Source organism: Prionailurus bengalensis, chromosome E4 (assembly GCF_016509475.1).
Source record: "Prionailurus bengalensis isolate Pbe53 chromosome E4, Fcat_Pben_1.1_paternal_pri, whole genome shotgun sequence".
Classification (NCBI taxonomy): domain Eukaryota; kingdom Metazoa; phylum Chordata; class Mammalia; order Carnivora; family Felidae; genus Prionailurus; species Prionailurus bengalensis.
In genome coordinates, this window is record NC_057360.1 from 67473935 (window position 1) to 67493430 (window position 19496).

Consider the following 19496-nt stretch of genomic DNA (forward strand, 5'->3'; position numbering starts at 1 on the left):
GTCTGGTGGGTTTGGGGGTATCCCGGACGAGCCCCCAATGTAACGCCCAGAGTTCAAGAGACCCCAAAAAACGAACCACCAGAGTCCAGAGCCAAAGCCAAGCGGCAAGGGTCGTTTATTGCAGGTTCGGAACCGGTCCTCCGGGCACTGGTTGCCGGCGACGCTAAGAGGCCCCGAGTGAGGTTTTTACAGCCCTTTTATAGACAGGTACAAACAAGCCTTGGGGAAATCAGGGATTTTTCACAGTTACAGAGCTGCGATTGGTTGATATTTAAATTTGAACACTTAGCAGCATTCGATTGGCTCCCACCTTTAGGTCAAACCACAACTGGGGGTATGGGTATCTCAATGATTGGTCACGAATACGCGGGCGCGCCAAGCAATTGTACAGAAGTGGGACAAGCTGGTTAAGTTTCAGTTTGCTTAGGCCTCTCACTACCAGAATATAAATGTATTTGAAACACAGCACTCCATGCTAGTCGTTCAACCTAGAGTCTCCTAGCAGCTTGAAGACCCACCAAACGCCGTCGGTCCGCGGCGTTCCGGCCCTAACCCCGGCGGGGCGCCCCGGCCGGCGACCCTCACCTCCGGGGTCCACAACCCACTCCCAGCGCCCCCAGACGCCGGCGGAGCGCCCCGGCCCGCCCCCTCCCCTCCGCTCCCGCGCCCAGCCGCCGGCGCCCCCTCGCGGCGCGCCCCCGAGGCCCGGCTCTGAAAGCAGTGGTTGGCGTGCAGACGTGAAACAACTAGAGAAATTTCTCACATGACCTTTGGGACGCATCATTTGCCGTTTCCTAAGCAGGTAACTGAGCGAAGCGGGCCATAGTGGCGGGAAGGCTCTCTCCCTGGCCAGAGGCTGGGCCTCCACACAAACGTGGCTGGACCGGGGGACGAACTGTTTAATTCCCCGACTCTTGCGTATTGTCTTGTGGGCTACCTACTTGCCCACAACAAACATGGATTCTCCTCGCCCCAATCGCGCCTTGATATGCTCTTCGGCAGCCATCTTTCTCCAGGGCAAGCGGAAAGCAGGAAGGTCACACCCTACCTGTCTCGGATAATGCCAGACGCCTTGAAATCATCAAGAGTCCAATTGGAACCGACGCTTTCACCGGAACGGCTTTTCCTCACGACCGGAAGGGGCTGTGCGTGAGGGCGTTGGGGGCGGAAGTGACGGGAAGGTGGTAGTGGGGTAGTTGGCGGGTGGTTGAGCAGAGCCGGTCGCCATGTCCGCGGGGAGCGCGACACATCCCGGGGCCGGCGGGTAAAGCTTCCTGGGCGAGGGCATCGCGGCTCGCACGGGGCAGAGGAGAGACGGAGGGACCGTTGGGAGCTGCGTATGGGTGTGGGGGGGGGGGCGTTGAAGTGGGAAGTGTACGTATTGGAGGGTTGGGCTTTTGGGGAGAAAGACGGTGAGCAGGCCTTGGGGCCCCCGAAAAAGGCCGGCAGGGAGCAGAGGGAGACGGAAAGCAGGGACTTTTCGGAAGGACCGGCCAAGAGGAGGGGCAAAACGGGGGCATGTGGGACAGAGTGGAGTTTTCTCAGAGGGGTGATGGAGTAGAAAAGAAGTAGATTCTGGAGTAGGGTCGAAATTAGTGAGGAAATACTGCAGGAACTGTATAAAGAGAGGTGGTCATTTTAATATTGATAAGAGACTTGAGGGTGTAAAGAGGACACGATAGACGGCACATGGGGTGCTAAAGCGTAGTAAGGGGAAGAATAACACGAATAAAGCTTTGGGGCCCAATATTTTCCTCTTTTTCCCGGTAGGCGCCGCAGCAAATGGGACCAACCAGCGCCAGCCCCCCTTCTCTTCCTCCCGCCGACGGCCCCAGGTGGGGAGGTTACCAGCGGTGGGGGAAGCCCTGGGGGCTCCACAGCTGCTCCCTCTGGAGCCTTGGATGCTGCTGCTGCTGTGGCTGCCAAGATCAATGCCATGCTCATGGCCAAAGGGAAGCTGAAACCAACGCAGAATGCCGCCGAGAAGGTATTTGAAGTTGAAGGGACTCTGCTAATTGCGATGTTAATACGGGTTGTTTTGTAATTGTGCGATCCAAGAATCCTGTGTGTAGAGGAGAAAACCGGGACCCAGTAATTTAAGGACCACTTAGTTTTGGAACATATCAAATGATATTTTGTCATTTGTTTTTACGAGGCAGCTTTGGTTGGCTTGACTACATTTACGGATCAAATAGCTCATTTTGTCTTTGTTCTTAGTTCGGCCTGCTATCTACATAATCATTTAAAGCAACGATGTAGTATATTTTTCACCACATGTGCATTTTCCCTGAAGTCACATGAGAAAGTCCAGGTAAATCAGTGAGCTTTAAAATGTCTCTAGTCAACTCTGCTCAAAAATACGTTTATAAAATGCCCTTTATAATTAGAATCTAATGAATGTCTACAGTGTAATTAAACATGAAATAAAATGAACCGTTTATATGATGGTTGGTTTGCTGTTTTCATACAAATTGGTCATTTTATAGAATTTGGTCGTTTTATAGAATTTGTGGTATAACTAAAATCTCACCACTAGACTGGATCTGAACTTTGAAGTCTTTAACTTATCCTGTAATAGGAAACCAGAATCTTCTACAGGACGATGCGTATAGTGGCTGTTTGTAGTGCTAGAATGCATGCTTTGCACTTAAAAGAAATCCTTATAATTTTAAGGGATGGATTACTGTCTCCAGTTTACAGAGGATGGAAATTGGGCGTGCGTGTGAATGTCAAGTTGTGTAATTGTGTAAGATCTGTCATGGTTGGCACACGTGTGACTTCAGAGTCGCCTCGGACAACTGGGTGTTTAGCTTTTGCTTGAAAGCCTCTGGAGTTGGAGAATTCAGTGTGTCCCAAGGCTGCTTGCTCCATTATAATTCTCATTTGAAAAAAAAAGTTCTTCCGGGGGCGCCTGGGTGGCTCAGTCAGTTGAGGTCATGATCCAACTTCGGCTCAGGTCATGATCTCATGGTTCGTGGGTTCAAGCCCCACGTCGGGCTCTCTGCTGACAGCTCAGAGCCTGGAGCCTACTTCCGATTCTGTGACTTCCTCTTGCTCTGCTCCTCCTCTGCTCATGCTCTGTCTCTCTTTCTCAAAAATAAATAAACATTTAAAGAATTAATAAAAAAAAATAAAGCTGACTTCCATAGTACCTGTGAAGAAATGAGTTCTGTGTTTGCAAATGCAATTTAGGTGAGCAGCGACTGTGTTAATTATAATTAACATGTTGTGATTGTTTCACAATGTAACCGTATATCAAAATATCCAGTTGTTCACCTTCAGTATATGTACACAATTTTTGTTTGTCAGGTATACCTCAATAAAGCTGGGGGAGAAAGGAAAATACAATTTTTTGTTAGCTGTCCTGTGTATGATATCAACAGGCCATAATCTGTCTGGATGTTTAAATATTCAAGTTCGGCAGAATTGGTGGGAACTTCTAGTGAATTGGAAGTTCGTTATTTTGTATTTTGATGGTTTGCAAAGATTGAGTCCGTTGTCCGTTTGTAAGTTTTAACAAGGAGCTATAACACGCTGGTGATCGTGGAGTGCTTCTTGAGTAATAGAATTCTTAATACTGATGTGAATCACTTATTTTTTTTTCTCTAAAAAGCTTTTGAGCTCAGCAGGCGGCAGCACAGTGCACAAATAGTGGATTTAGAATCAGAATATCTAGGTGTGAAACCCAGGGTCCTCGGTTCTTGGCCTTAGATATGTCGTGGAGCCTCCGTTTTCCTCATCTGATGGGGTTGGTGACATGTACCTGGGTGGTCCCCGACAGTGGCTGCTGCCTCCTGTAGCTATTTAAATTAAAATTTGAGTGAAAAGTAAAATTTAAAGTGGAGTTCCTCGGCAGGGCACTTGGACACGAGGCTGACGGCGCCCACATTGGACTGCCAGGTAGCTCCCACTGCCGGACGGCACTGCCCGCACCTTTGAAGGTGGCCCCGGGGTTCAGGGAGGTGAGGTGTGCTTGAGCCAGCGTGTTGAGTGGGGGGCTGAACAAAGATGAGATGTTGCTGAATCTAGTTTGTGTCCGTGATTTTTTTTTTTTTAATTTTTTTTAACGTTTATTTATTTTTGAGACAGAGAGAGACAGAACTTGAACGGGGGAGGGGCAGAGAGAGGGGGGGACACGGAATGGGAAGCAGGCTCCAGGCTCTGAGCCATCAGCCCAGAACCCGACGCGGGGCTCGAACTCACGGACCGCGAGATCGTGACCTGAGCTGAAGTCGGACGCTTAACCAACTGAGCCACCCAGGCGCCCCTGTGTCCGTGATTTAAAAACGTGTCTGATGCAGGGGCGTTTGGGTGGCTCAGTGGCTTAAGCAACCGACTTCGGCTCAGGTCATGATCTTGCGGTTCGTGGGTTCGGGCCCCCGCATAGGGCTCAGCGTCTCCCTCTCTCTCTGCCCCTCCCCTTCTCATGCTCACTCTCTCTTTCTTAAAAATAAATAAACGTTAAAAAAATATTTAAAATGTATCTAATGCATAAGGAAGTAAACTGTATTTTTATCTTCCTGGAGCAGATTTGTGGGACATTGGTCCAAGGCAAGAAAAGGTTGGGGAAGGCCATCTTGGGATGAAATTTTTCTTGAGTAACTCCAATCCAGCTATCTGGAGTTGCCTACAGTTGAAGTTGAAAGAAGCCAGATCAGATTTTAGGATTTTGCTTGACTTTTCATCCATTCTCTTAGCTCTTTAGTAGAAAGTAATGGGCTGTCAGGGAGAACTGATGGGTGTTCCAGGTCACTGCAAGGATGGGATTAGGTGAGCGTAAGGTGCCATGGCCGCAGCGGTGGCACAAAGGCAGCGTCCGGTTACACAGGTGAGGTGCATGGGTTGCTGGACTCTGCCCTGTGGTTTTTTTTTTTTAACTTAGTTTTTACATTTATTTATTTTTGAGAGACAGAGCACAAGTGGGGGAGGAGCAGAGAGAGGGGGACACAGAATCCGAAGCAGGCTCCAGGCTCCCGGCTGCCGGCACAGAGCCCAACGTGGGGCTCGAACCCACATACCGGGAGATCACGACCTGAGTCGAAGTCAGACGCCCACCCGACTGAGCCACCCAGGCGCCCCTGCCCTGCATTTGACTGCACGGACGGCTAGCTGGTTGAGGTGCAAAGCGCCATAACTTGGTCTTGTGATTTTCCCCGTGCAGATGGCAGCGTAGGGTTTCTGGGGTGATGTGATCGCAGAAACGCACACGTGGCTGAGGTTACAGAGAGACCTGAGGGTTGCCTTCAAGTCAGTTGACGATACTCGGTGTCAGTTCAGTGAGGTTTCGTTGGCTCGTTATGTCATTTTTGCAGAACGACCCAGGCGCGTTTCCAAAGTGTGTTTGCAGGCAGGTTTGGGGAACGGTAAGGTGGTGGTGGGACTTGGGAAGGGCCGGTTGTAAATTGGACAGCAGAAAGATACTATTTCATCTTACAGTCTTTTTGATCTAATTACTCTTTCTTGGTAGCTTCAGGCTGCTGGCAAAGGCCTAACTAGCAATAAAAGCAAGGACGACCTGGTGGTGGCTGAAGTCGAGATCAATGACGTGCCTCTCACGTGCAGGAACCTGTTGACTCGAGGGCAGACTCAGGATGAGGTGGGGAGATGTGGGGCCTCTCTGGGGACGGCGGTGGCTGGGCGTGGTCTTGTGAACGCGGAGAGCGGAGTCAGATATTGATTAGCGGGTTTGGGTCATAATCTCCAAAGTCAGGGTTGGGTTGAATTAACTGCAGAGGAACTTTCTAGTGAAGGTGAAGGAGCCGATATGGGTGGACCCCCTGGGTCAGCTTGAGCAGGAAGCGACGTCATTCCTGTCTGTTGGTGGAATGAACGCATGGGGAGAATCCATCCCGCTGCCTGTCATCGAAGTCGGTCAACTGCCACATCATCCTTTTAATAGAATGTTTCCTTTTCAGATCAGCCGACTTAGTGGGGCCGCGGTGTCAACTCGAGGGAGATTCATGACAAGCGAGGAGAAGGCCAAAGTGGGGCCAGGGTGTGTATGCACTTCCTCTGCTTTGGGAAAAGATTGGACACGGGCTCACGTTAGTGTGTGTTTCATTCTGAGGAAATAGGTGTAAATATTTGGTCAGCAGCTTGCTAGACGTACACGCATGCTTCGTAGTAGAACTTGGGAACGTCTCAGACGTGCGTAAGGAGGGTCGGCAGCTCGTCCTTCCTGCTGCTCTTCGATTCTTCATTTCACGGGTAACGTTTTCTTAGAGGAAACACGTTACGGGAAAGTGTAAGGTGAGACAATTGCTGACATTTAACGGACACGCTTCTAAATTTCGGTGTGGGAATGTTTCCCCCAACAAAAGGGCGTGTGTTTTGTTGTGATCTCCGTCTCAAAAACATCCTTTTGTCCGACTCCTTGCTGTGTCCAGGGTGGCTGGATCATCTATGTAAACATCTCGTCCCCTTTAGTTCGTCTCTCCCATTACTCGGTGTTTGGGGGCGGGTACTCAGGCAGTGCAACATTTTTCACGTTGGCCCAAACCAAATATAATTAGGAAGCAAAACTTGCTCCCCACCTGAGACAGTATATTGCAACTGCGTGCACGCCGGTTGCTGTTTTGAACTTTTTTGGCTTTAGACACAGCTCTTTTTTGCTGACAGCTTGTTATGAACTGTATGGTTATCGAAGATCTTCTCTGTGATTACAGTCAAAATCTGAGTCTAAGCCACTTTACATTTAGAGTCGAGAGTTGCTTTGGTTGCGGGCCTCACAGCCATGGGTCCGTGCGCTCCTGTCACTGTCACCCCGGTCATTTGGATAGACAAGAGCATGTCTGCACGTAACCTGTTAGCCAACAAAAAGGAATTTTCTCAAACATCCGGTTATCTCGGTTGACTAGATCCCCGTATTCAGGAGCCCATACGAACAGATTTGATCCTGTGTGGGCTCCTGTGAGGCAACCAGAAAAGTTTATTTAGCCCCAGCTTTAAACCACGTTCTTAAAAATTAGCAACAGTCATTTCTTTGAATATAGTGCCTTTGCCTTACTTGGAAAGGATAAACGTTACAAATTCGGTGGCCCATTTGGTTCCTTCGGTTATGACCAGTTTGGGATCATCATTTTGTATTTCTCTTTATAGGGATCGTCCGTTATACCTTCATGTTCAGGGCCAGACACGGGAATTAGTGGACAGTAAGTAACGGTTGGGCTCACATCTGCTTTTTGTGAAGGGCGAAGTATAGGGCTCTAAGTAACAAGTTGGCAGAATGTTCCCGGGCTGTGCTAACTCGTGTGTATGAACCGCTTACGAATGGGCCGGGGGTTTAGAGAGGCTGAGAACCACATACTTGGGGATCCTCTAAAACGGATTAGTACATGGGCACCTGAGCGTTGACCTTTGTCACGAGCTGGTAGTCCGTGCGTTCATCCCATTGGTATAACATCTCACCCTGTTTTTCCACAGGAGCTGTAAACCGCATCAAAGAGATCATCACCAATGGGGTGGTCAAAGCCGCCACGGGGACGAGTCCAACTTTTAATGGTGCAACAGTCACTGTCTATCACCAGCCGGCGCCCATTGCACAGCTGTCCCCAGCTGTTAGCCAGAAGCCTCCCTTCCAGTCAGGGGTATGTTTGGTGAGAGATCCCCTAACAGCTTTGCTATTTCTGTCAAATTGACATAGGCCACAGAAAACGGGAGACGAGAAGAACATAGAAAATCTTGAAATTCTGACCTGAGAGTTCGCTGCTAGTGCGGGCCTGGTGACGCGCCCTTTGGAAAGGGCGTTGACGCAGTCGAGGGCACACCGTTCCCTGTGAAGTTAGTGGTTTGGTTCTGTGTCTGTAAATGTGACGGCAGCTGGAGGACTAAGAAGGCTGAGTCTGGTGAAGCAAGACTCTGCTGATACAATCCTCCTAGAGAACAGGGTGGGCGAGAGCAGCCCTCACGGGAGGACACCACGGGGCTGACTGCACGACCCGACACGCCGCTATCATGTCCCGGGAGACGGCACCGGGCTCTCCCTGCCTTGCGGTGGCCTGGGCCGTGGGCGTGCTTCCTGAGCCGCGAGTCTTTGCTTTATGCCTGTTTTGCTGAACTGAGGAAGGTGTTAATGTTCTAGGTAGGTGCGTGGGATAGGCAGATCTCATTTAAATTAAGTTACTATAGGGGCGCCTGGGTGGCGCAGTCGGTTAAGCGTCCGACTTCAGCCAGGTCACGATCTCGCGGTCCGTGAGTTCGAGCCCCGCGTCGGGCTCTGGGCTGATGGCTCAGAGCCTGGAGCCTGTTTCCGATTCTGTGTCTCCCTCTCTCTCTGCCCCTCCCCCGTTCATGCTCTGTCTCTCTCTGTCCCAAAAATAAATAAACGTTGAAAAAAAAATTAAAAAAAAAAATAAATTAAGTTACTATAGGGGCGCCTGGGGGCTCAGTCGGTTAAGCATCCGACGCTTGACCTTGGCTCAGGTCATGATCTCAGGGTTTGTGGGATCGAGCCCCACGTCGGACTCCATACTGACAGCGCAGAGCCTGCTTGGGACTCTCTCTCCCTTTATCTCTGCCCTCTCCCCTGCTTACGCACTCATGTGCACACGCACTCTCTCCCTCCTTTTCAAAATAAACGTTAAAAAAAAAAAAGAATTTAAGCTGCTTTGTAAAGTTTATTTTTATAGGCTCATGGTAGAAATCATTTGGAGTCCTTGTTCTAACAGTGATTAAAGGTATCTGGGGGATTAAAGTCACACATAATCATTTTCAAGATTTGGATTTAATTATGTGTCGTGTTTAATCTGAGGTGTTCTGTTCTTCCACAGATGCATTATGTTCAAGATAAATTATTTGTGGGTCTAGAGCATGCTGTGCCCACTTTCAATGTCAAGGAGAAAGTGGAAGGTCCAGGCTGCTCCTATTTGCAGCACATTCAGATTGAAACAGGTGCCAAAGTCTTCCTAAGAGGCAAAGGTTCGGGTTGCATTGAGCCAGCATCTGGCCGAGAAGCTTTTGAGCCTATGTATATTTACATTAGGTACGTGTGGATGGGTGGGGCTGAGGACATTTGAGTGCTTGTCACCAGATCAGTACAGGCAGGGATAATTCAGAAGGTGTAAGAAAATAGGTTTAATAAACCTTAACGTGAGGGACTTAGGTCAGTACTAGCAATAATCAATTTGTAGTTACTTAATAAGAATGATTGAAATAGGAGGTGGAATTGCCTTTTTTAGTATTCAGGTTCTTGGGTTTTATACAATCTCTGACCCTAAAGTAGCTGTGATGAGCCTAAAATAACCTTTTTTTAAACCTACGACAGTATTTGTGTACTTGATAGTGATTTTAGTGGCTTTTAAAAGTCTTATGTCAAGAAGTACTATAACTCAGAGAGACCAAAAAGTGTATGTCTCGATGATACTGGTTATATCTTACAGGGCTTCTATTACGTTATTTTGTGATTTTCAGAAAGTTAGATTTGTGCTGCATTAAATGTATTAAACTTATAAACAGTATACGAAGTGAAACACGATTCTGTATCTTTTACTTTTCTCCTCTTTGAATTTTCTGGGTCTTCTTTCTTTGCAGCCATCCCAAACCAGAAGGCCTGGCTGCTGCCAAGAAGCTCTGTGAGAATCTCTTGCAAACAGTGAGTTCTGTTCGATTGTCTGATACGCAGAGAACTGCCGTGTGGGGCTGTGTCTGAGCCCTCTTCCCACCTGCACTGGTTTCCGAGGGCTTCAGTAACAAGTTGCCACCGACTAGGTGACAGAAACGTATTCTCTGACTGCTCAGGAGGCCAGACACGCAGAATCCAAGCGTGGGCAGGGTTGGCTCTTTCTGAACAACACCGTGCGGGAGAATGTTCCACGCCTCCCCCGGCCTGCAGCCCTTTGCATTTTCGCCTGGTGTCAGCAGAGCTCCGTTCTCTGTCCCGGTGACACCTGGTCTACTCCTGCCTCTCCTTGTCCATCTGTCTCTCAGAAGGGTGGCAGTCCTCGGATTTAGGGCCCACTGGAATCCAGTGTGACTTCATCTTAATAGCGTGTATCTGCAAGACCTTGTTTCCAAATAAGGTCACGTCCTGGGGTTTTTGGCAGACGTGACTTTTGAAAGGACACCATTTAAACCACACTGTTCTGGCCACTAACATTCTCTCTAAGGAAGTCAGACTACCCTAGCATGTCCTCGCTGGTGTGCGTTTTCTTCTTTAGGAGGCATTTCAGTATGGAGGTTTGGAAATGTGCAGGCCTTCAGTGTGAAACCTCAATGTCCTCAGTTACTTAAGTAGACGATACTTTTAATCTCGGTCAGGTTGTTTGCTGTGGGCCTTCCAAGTTCTTTTCAACAGTAAGTTTGGCTAAATAAGGGAGCAAGGTGGAACTACTATGGTTTAAAACCAATCGGCAGTGCTTTGGCCTAATTGCTTATTTGAGTATTCTTTTTATTCTGTAGTCTAGTAACCAAAAGGTAAACCGGGAGGCCTCTTTGCGTAGCACCTGATGGAAACCAGGTTTGGGGTTGACTGTTCAGCGTTGTGTTATTTGATACGTAAGGGTTCCAAACTTTTGGGAAGCTGTTTGCTTTGCTTCTGCAAAGTAACCTGATTTACCATCCTTTGTATCAGACAACTGCCCCTGATCACCCCCTGGCTTTGTCTCGTTGCTGTGTGCGGCGACTCAGTGGGATGCCCAGAACGAAGAACTGGAGGTGGGGGGACATACTAGCTCTGTGCTGAGCCTTGAGCTCCTTGAGGACAAGTCCAGGAAATAAAAGAATGAATGATTTCTCATTAGTTATATTGACAACTTAGGAACTCCCTACCTTCTGTATCTGTGTGGCTCTGGATGATTTTTACCTCAGAGTTGGGTCTCATTTGGGGGATTTTAAATAATCTCTACACCCGACATGGGGCTCAGATTCACAACCTTGAGATCGAGCGTCACACACTCCACCCATTGAGTTAGCCGGGCGCCCCGTGCCTTATTAAAATTTAGAGTAAACAGGTCTCAAATAGGTTGAGATACCAGTGGAAATACTTTAATCCCCGGCTGCTTTAGTCCCAGAACCAGACCCTTGTAAATAATCCACAAATTGGGACTGTCCCATATGAATTTGTCTTCCCTTCTCTTGCAGGTTCATGCTGAATACTCTAGATTTGTGAATCAGATTAATACTGCTGTACCCTTACCAGGTGTGTATGTCTCAGAGTGTTTAACGAAGATAAATGCGTTGTTAGCGATATCTGTGTGTAAAATAGATACTTAAGGCTAGACTAAGCGTGCCAGGGCACTCAGAACCTAGGGTGATTTGAAAAGCCATTCGTACCTCAGTAGTTTTCTTCCCTAGAGATTAAGTTAATATTCAGCTAAAATGTCTCATTCTGCTGCAGCTGATTAAACACTTTTTTTCTTCCCCCTCAGGCTATACACAACCCTCTGCTATAAGTAGTGTCCCTCCTCAGCCACCATATTATCCATCCAATGGCTATCAGTCTGGTTACCCTGTTGTTCCCCCTCCTCAGCAGCCAGTTCAGCCTCCCTACGGAGTGCCAAGCATAGTGCCACCGGCTGTTTCACTGGCACCCGGAGTCTTGCCAGCATTACCTACTGGAGTGCCCCCTGTGCCAACACAATACCCGATAACCCAAGTGCAGCCTCCAGCTAGCACTGGACAGGTAGGACGCCAGGGCGGGAGCCGGACGCCGCTGTGCTGGGGGAAGCCGGGGCGGGGGCGGGGGCGGCGGCGTTCAGAGAGAGCAGGTGTGTAATTTTGGTGCAGCGGGAGGGGTTTTCTCCCGTTCCTCCTGCGTTCCCGCCACCAAGCTACCCGGAGGCTTCGGGGGACAGCGTGCACACACCGCTGTGTTCGTCCTCAAGTGTGTGGCACCGGCAGACCGGTGTGTAGAAGAGGGGTCGGCGAGCTTCCTCTGGAATGCTGGCCGCCGGCTAGGTTGGGTGTTGCGGGCCCTGCGGGCTCCGTCACGCCTGCCGTGCCCGGTCGGCGGGCGCGCGCGCGGCCCGAGACGATACCGAGTGAATGAGCGTGGCCGTGCTCCGGGAACACTCGAGTCGCAAGTGTACAAGGGCCACAATCGTAGTTTGCCTGCACCTGCCTCCGGGAGAGGGGAGCCGGCCCACGCCACGCCTCCACGCGTTTGGAACGGAGTCCCTAAGCTTCGAAGGAAATCCACCATAGGCAGGGGTTCCTAGGCCAAGGGCTACATGAGCTTTGCCAACTTAAGGATCGTAAATGCTCTCACGGGATTCTCAAACTGTGTAAGAAACTAGAATTTTCGGAAAGGGTAGGCAGCTAGCTCATCTGGACGGATGGTGTCCGACCCTACGTCCATCAGAGAGCAGAGGGAAGCTAGTGAGTGAGCGCACGGTGATTGATGGCGGGCCCTTGACCGTGGGCCTCTCAGAGTGGACCCGTGCCAGAGGAAGTGCAGCCCCGAACCATTGCCCAGCCTCCTGATCGGTGGGCTGTGAGCACTGAAGGGGGCTGGACAGGGAGAAACAGCAGAAGACTTCGCTGAATTCTGGCGGTGACCCTGAGGCCTAGTCACGTGCCTTCTGTGTTTGGCAGAGCCCTAGTTCTCCAGCCGCGCTGGAGAACTTGAGCCGTTCTTGAGCCGCGCCGGTTTGTGACCAGAAATGTATATGGTGGAGCAGGCTCTTTAGGGTTGGGCTTGAGAGAGCGGGCGGCCCGGGCCCCTCATGCATTCCCGGGTTTGAGCTGTGCCTTCCTGGAATATAATTCAGCCTATCCAGGCTTTCGTTTCCTTATAGAGAATGGGCGTGGGACGCCTGGGTGGCTCAGTTGGTTGAGTGTCTCTCGATCTTGGCCCAGGTCAGGAGTTCAGGCCTCCGCCCTGGGTGTGAACCTACCTTAAAAAAAAAAAAGAAAAGAAAAAGAAAATGGGCGTAATGATAATATCTCAGAGGTCGCAAAGGTTAATTGAGGTGACCCACGTGTTCAACAAGTAATGGCTATTTGATAAGACTTGTCTTATCTCTCTGACGCGTGCTGGGTCAGTCCTTATTCCTTTTTGGAACAATCTCTTAAAACATCAGACTCCCCGGGGCGCCTGGGTGGCTCAGTTGGTTAACCGTCCGACTTCAGCCCGCGTCACGATCTCGCGGTCCGTGAGTTCGAGCCCCGCATCGGGCTCTGGGCTGACGGCTCAGAGCCTGCAGCCTGCTTCCGATTCTGTGTCTCCCTCTCTCTCTGCCCCTCCCCTGTTCGTGATCTGTCTCTCTCTCAAAAATAAATAAACGTTAAAAAAAAAAAAATTAAAAAACATTAGACTCCCCGTTGCTATGACAACTTATCCACGGAAGTGGCAGATGGACTTGCCTTTGCCACGAGCGTTGGCAGTCTTTATGATCCAGAAAGAGCTAATCGCGTTGATTAGAGGAGCTTAAATTGGAGAATGTTTGGCTTGTAACTTCTGAACTAAGTAAGTGGCTAGAATTTGTATTATTTGTTGGTCACGTTTGCTCCTAATCGCCCAAGTGCACAGCAGATTTTTCCTAAGAGTTGAGAGCACCTTAGAGATCGTCAGTTTTGCATTTCCCTACCGTCAGGGTGGGAAGGCTGTACTGTCACCAGATGATACAGGAAGGAAACTCGCGACCAGAGATACAGGATTTCTAGGATACATGCGCATCATTAAAATGTATTGTAACTGTTGTGTCCTTAAACTGGCTGGGCATTCTCACACCGTTTTTCCCCTTGGTTTGTTTTGGTCCCAGAGTCCGATGAGCGGGCCTTTTATTCCTGCTGCTCCTGTCAAAACTGCCTTGCCTGCGGGCCCCCAGCCCCAGCCCCCGCCCCCGCCCCAGCCCCCACTCCCAACTCAACCCCAGGCACAGAAGAGGCGATTCACAGAGGAGCTACCAGATGAACGAGAGTCTGGACTTCTTGGATACCAGGTTAAATAAAATACTTTTACTTTCCTCCCCATACCCTACTGTATCTTTCCTTTAAAGAAAGAAATTCACATCTATGCCAGTTGTTTTCCCAGTAACGAGGATTTCTGTTTTCTGGAATCCATTTAGATTAGGGTTTTTTCCTTGGGGGATTAACTGAAAGCAAGAATGAGTCCCTTTGGGTGGGTTTGTCTTTGGGGCCAATATGATAAAATCCAGAAGTCCACATAGAGAGAAGTATAGGTCTCTTATGACTGGCACCTGGAACGAGTCGTGTAGATTTCTGCACTTCCTCTTACACAGCACTCTTGAAAGCCTCAGATAGTTCTCGCTTCCCTACACATCTCACCAAAAGGTATCATTCTACCTCCCAATAGTGGTTTGTATTTACACCTTAGCTCCCAATTTACTATTCTGTCTCTCCATAAGAAAGAGTGATTTTTTTCCTCCAGTCCCCCACCGCCCGCAGAAAAAGGTGGCCAGAATGTGATTCTGTGCAGAGTTACAGTCATTCGAGTATAGGGTTTTTAAAAATATTATTAAAATGTTTAGTTTTGGTGCAGTTTTGTTTCATCAGGAGAAGCACCTGCGCTTTTTGCCAGAGTCCTTGAAGCCTTCTTTGAAACACGCTTTGAAGCATTTTTATAGTTCTAGATGGAGAGTTGAAAACAGATGCAGGTAGCATAATCAATCATGATGTCCCCGAGCAAGTCCTCCGTAGAGAAGAGTGATCTCTGTTTGGGCCGTGGTTACGCCCCAAATCCCAGAGAGCTATGTAGTGCAGATTACTGCAATTGACCAGAAAGACAAGGCACTTGACAGTTACGTTAAGGAGCTAAAGTCTGTACAGCAGTTGTAGATTTGCTAATGCCACTGTATTTTTCTGCTCATAGCATGGACCCATTCATATGACTAATTTAGGTACAGGCTTCTCCAGTCAGAATGACATTGAAGGTGCAGGATCGAAGCCGGCAAGTTCCTCAGGCAAAGAGCGAGAGAGGGACAGGTAAGTTCGTTGGAGCGGAATTACATGAATGTATTAAGACGTCCTCTGTTTGCATCGTTAGTGAGAATGGTCATTGCTGTGGGCTTTCTGTGTTCTAAAACTGTAACGAGATCCTTTGGCTCAAATAAGCTCCTGTTCTTTGTAACGGATACGCTAATGGAGAACAGGACGCGCCTCCCAGTCTCCGGGCCGCTGTACTCGACTTTGAATAATTCAGTGCTTGTTCATTCGGGCATCTTCCTTTACCTTCACTGCCTGCATCTTGGCCGTTTTCCTAAGCGTAGGCAGGGACAGGAGTCTGACACAAGCCAAGTTTGCTACTCAGAATCCTAGAACCCGGTGGGTTGAGGTACTTGAACGGAGGTCCGGCCTGCCACCCGGGGCTCGCACTCTCCTGTGCCATCCTTTGAGCCTTCACTAGATGAGCCTAACTTCTCCCGGCAGCGCATTCTTGTCTTGGCCCGGCCCAGCCTGGCTGTGTAGACAGGCCTTACAATCTGACAACTTGATGGTAGCTTGAAGGGTGGGGTCAGGCGGATTGCTTCGTGTCTGCTGGACAGGTTCTGATGGATTGAATCTGTCTGAAAGGGCTGTCACATTTTTTCTTCTAACAGGCAGTTGATGCCTCCACCAGCCTTTCCAGTGACTGGAATGAAAGCAGAGTCTGATGACAGGAGTGGGTCTGGGGCCGGAGCAGGGGGCCATGGTGAGTGAGGTGTAGCTGGGGACACTCGGGTGGCTAAGACTGTTCCTAAGCTGTTAGTTTTCTGACCTGATGTTCACTCAGATGGCACTCATTCAGGTGTTTAATCCAGCTTCTAAAATCTACAGGCTAATGAGAATACTTGTTTTTATTTAAAAGGACGACATATAGTTACACGGGCTTTAATTTTCAACCGACGTGTGTCTAGGAAAGAGTTAGTTAACTTACGTTTTATGCGTAGCATCAAAGCCCTAGGAAATACTAATGATTGGTAGGTCAGTTCAAAATTTTGTTGCCTTTGTTATCTGAATACCTGGAGGTAATCTGATGCAGACTTGAGGGCTGGTATTTCGGGGCACGTGCCTGGCTCAGCCAGTGGCACATGTGACTCTTGATCCCGGGGTCCTGAGTTCGAGCCCCATGCGTAGAGCCTACTTTTTAAAGAGATTGATTTTTCTTTGTATTGGGAGCTGAGCTGCTTCTCTCTGCATAGCTCTATCGATTGAATGGTCAGCCTGTGGCTGTTGAAAAAGCATTGCCTCTTAGTATCCCAGAACTCTAGATGTGTAGAGGAATATGGGGCCACTCGTGTTCTTTGCCTGTAGTAATAAAAGTGAGCAAAAGAAAATACATTTTTTTTCTTTTCTTCTTTTTTTTGAACTCTTTAAAAGGTGAAATATTAGCCTCCGGAGACTCACTTGCTAACTTTACTTTTTTTTTTCTTTTTTCTTTTTTTTTCTTTTTTTTTTTTGTGTTTCTTTTTCTTTCTCTGTTTTCTTACATGGTTCTGGTGGACTCACATTTGCTGATGCTGGTGCTGTTTTTCGTGTGATCTTCAACGTTTTTGGGTGACCATTGACCCTGTGACCTCAAAATGGTGTCCAACTAACCAATTACAATTAACATCTTTTTTTTATTAACGAATTTATGGTATTATCTTTTTTTTTTTTTTTTTTTTTTTTTTTTTTGTCTTGGTGGGGAACGGGGTTGGGGTTGTTTTCTCTATTCTAGATTATCCAGTCAAGAAGATGAAAACTACGGAGAAGGGATTTGGGTTGGTGGCTTATGCTGCAGATTCATCTGATGAAGAGGAGGAACACGGGGGTCATAAAAATGCAAGTAGCTTTCCACAGGGCTGGAGTTTGGGCTATCAGTACCCTTCGTCACAACCACGAGCTAAACAGCAGATGCCATTCTGGATGGCCCCGTAGGAAACAGTGGAGCAGAGCTTTGACCCTCGGTGACTCTCTTTAGCAATAATGCATGCGTTTGATTTAATAAGACTCTGGGGCCTGTACCGGGAACCATCTTGGACCTTTGCAGAAGTTAGAGATGCAGCGTCTCCTTTCTCGAAGTGTCTCGTTCTTTTTACAACATCCCTGTTTCTGCAGTGGCATAGCATCTGTTAACATTTACTTAGAATCACAAGTTTGTCTCAGAAGCTTTTTAACAGTTGGTGAAATGTGCTTGTTCAACAGAGCATCCCAACAGGGTCATTCCCATATACATTTGACCTGGTCCAGCCTTTTCCACAGGAATGGCCCCTATTGTGACGAAGAGAAGGTTTTATTTGTATTTTACTACTGTTTGGGCAATTTTGATAACAACTGGTTACAAACGACGCCTTACTATTTATTAGTGGGGAAATGATCTTAAGACCATCCTTTTCTTTCAGCACCTTTAAATCTAAGGACAATGCATCCCTGTTTCATTTTTGCATTCTTTTCTGTTTTTGGAAACTTCAGTTTTACTAATTTAAAACTGTTGGTTATAGCTGGATCCTGAGTAGGAAGATTAAAGTTTTTTGTTTTTTTCTTCCCTGTGTCTTTTTACTGGGATGAGCCAAAGCTGGCACCTTCAGGCACTCTTGTCTCAGAAAGCCATTGCTGTTTTTATTGCCCTTCTAAGCTCCATGTCGTCAGCTGGGTCAGAGAAAGCTGCTTGATCAAAGCTGGTCAGAACTCCTCACAGAAATGAAACACAGTGGTCTGCCTCTCAGAACTGGTTGCAGCTCAAATAGAGAGATTTGACCGCTCAGTGGGATGGATGGCGGACTTAGTGACTGAAATTGCAACTTGTCCTTTTCCTTGGCATTACAGGTTTTGCCAAAAGAACTTTTTTGTATCAAATACTGACGTGTGAAAGAAGGAGCTAGTCTGCTGAACCAGGAGTAGTTTGAGATACTGAACTGTCATTTTTGCACATTTGAATACTTTGCAGGCTGGCTTTGTATAAACATATTCTCTGGTTTCCTATATGTTGTAAATATTTAGACCATAATTTCATTATAAATAAATGTATAAATATTCTGTTGTGGTTTCTCTGTTCTCTTCTACAACCCGTCCATACGCTAAAATGTATAAACTTTTACTGATAGCCTAATGGAATCATAACCCACCAGAAAAATACATACACGGGCCCAGAAGTTTCCGTATAGTTCCAAGAATTGATGACTTAACAGAGTAAACTCTTCAAAGTCCAGACGAAAACATCGAGGATAATTATAGTGGACTCCCTCCGTTCCCGTATTTTAGCCCTCCTTTATGGAACATGGTTAGAGAGTGAGGTACTTTTTTTTTTTTTTTTTTTTTTTAACGTTTATTTTGGAGACAGAGAGAGACAGGGCATGAATGGGGGAGGGTCAGAGAGAGGGAGACACAGAATCTGAAACAGGCTCCAGGCTCTGAGCTGTCCGCCCAGAGCCCGACGCGGGGCTCGAACTCACGGACCGCGAGATCGTGACCTGAGCCGAAGTCGGCCGCTCAACCGACTGAGCCACCCAGGCGCCCCCTGAGGTACATTTTTAAAGGACATAGACACAAATTATGCTTGAGAAAGCATTCTTAAAAAGAAGGGTGGGTAGAAGTTTCAGCAAAATTTGCCCGGTGCCAATTCCTTTCAGACCTGTGTGTACCACCTAACACGGAGGTGAAGATAGTGCTAGTGCCTTCACGATTGCTGTATATAAAGGCCGTGGGGGGGGGGAGGGGGAGTGTGTGTGTGTGTGTGTGTGTGTGTGTGTGTGTGTGTGTGTGTGCTGGGTGGCTCAGTTGGTTAAGCCTGAGCTTGGTCTAGGCTCAGGTCATGACCTCATGGCTTGTGGGTTGAAGCCCCACAGCGGGCTCTGTGCTAACAGCATGGAGCCTTTTGGGGTTCTGTCTCCCCCTCTGCCCCTTCCCCGCTTGCTCTCCATACCTGTCAAAAACAGATTTAAAAATTTTAAGTTTTTAAAAAGGCCCTGTGAACAGTCTGAAATTATTCTTTAAAATCTCTTAATTTCCTTCTTGGGGGGGAGGTAGTACATTGTCTTTAAAAACCTAGTTTTGAAATGCCTTTCATCGGGGGCACCTGGATAGCCCCAGTTGGTTGAGTGTCCGGCTCGATTTGAGTTCGGGTCGTGATTCTGCGGTCCTGGGATCGAGCCACCGATGGGGCTGTGCGCTCGCTGAGCGTGGAGCTTGCTAGGGATTTTCTCCCTCCCTGCTTGCCCTTTCTCTCGAAAGTAATTAAAAAATAAAAACCGAGATGTCTTTAAGGTACATGCGCGTACATGTGGAACTGTGCTCAGCCTAACCACAGTGTTGGTGTCAACGAACCTCTGGTCTTCCAGACCTGACCCGCAGTCCCTGTAGCCGTGCTTTGGTGGAATTTGGTTTTTCCGCGGTTAGGCCGGAATCTTGGCCTCTGCACTATTTTCCGGGAAGATCTGGTGGGTGCCCATTTCGTACGTTGCCTCGTTACATTTGGCCAGATTCGTTTTTTATCATAAACGACACACAGCCCCGCTAAGTCAGTCGCCACAGAGGCCCCCTCGGTCCCTTACCGAGCCCGCCGCCTCTTCCCGCGCGCGTGCGCACACCCGCGAGCGGCGCTCCCCCCCCCGCAGGGCGGGGCCAGGCGCGCGTCACCCGGC

At 48.4% G+C, this 19496-nt stretch overlaps 1 protein-coding gene and 2 non-coding genes across 5 annotated transcripts; all 3 read left to right on the forward strand.

Moving 5' to 3' along the window:
* Positions 1 to 1160: 1160 nt before the first annotated feature.
* Positions 1161 to 17892, forward strand: KHDC4 (KH domain containing 4, pre-mRNA splicing factor). Of its 3 annotated transcripts, none has more exons than XR_006295428.1 (14): positions 1161 to 1264; positions 1771 to 1987; positions 5468 to 5596; positions 5916 to 5995; positions 7099 to 7151; positions 7423 to 7586; positions 8769 to 8980; positions 9529 to 9589; positions 11077 to 11134; positions 11364 to 11617; positions 13698 to 13877; positions 14796 to 14880; positions 15495 to 15586; positions 16595 to 16626. XR_006295428.1 is itself a non-coding variant. In XM_043568710.1 (14 exons), the coding sequence occupies exons 1-14, from the start codon at positions 1227 to 1229 to the stop codon at positions 16792 to 16794; spliced, it is 1851 nt and encodes a 616-aa protein (XP_043424645.1). In that variant the 5' UTR covers positions 1161 to 1226; the 3' UTR covers positions 16795 to 17892. The 3 variants fall into 3 exon arrangements, 2 of the variants coding, with proteins under 2 accessions (XP_043424645.1, XP_043424646.1); XM_043568710.1 differs by having other exon boundaries at positions 14768 to 14880; positions 16595 to 17892; XM_043568711.1 differs by having other exon boundaries at positions 15495 to 17892.
* Positions 7818 to 7946, forward strand: LOC122476641. The gene has a single exon (XR_006295565.1).
* LOC122476637 lies at positions 12323 to 12454 on the forward strand. The gene has a single exon (XR_006295560.1). It is a non-coding gene; the product is annotated as a small nucleolar RNA SNORA42/SNORA80 family (small nucleolar RNA).
* Positions 17893 to 19496: the final 1604 nt, after the last annotated feature.

Coding starts and splice junctions, on each gene's coding strand:
- KHDC4 (XM_043568710.1), top strand. CDS start 1,227: ATGTCCGCGGGGAGCGCGACACATCCCGGGGCCGGCGG. Junction 8,981..9,528: donor CCTATGTATATTTACATTAG/GTACGTGTGGAT, acceptor CTTTCTTTGCAG/CCATCCCAAACCAGAAGGCC. Junction 15,587..16,594: donor GGCCGGAGCAGGGGGCCATG/GTGAGTGAGGTG, acceptor TCTCTATTCTAG/ATTATCCAGTCAAGAAGATG.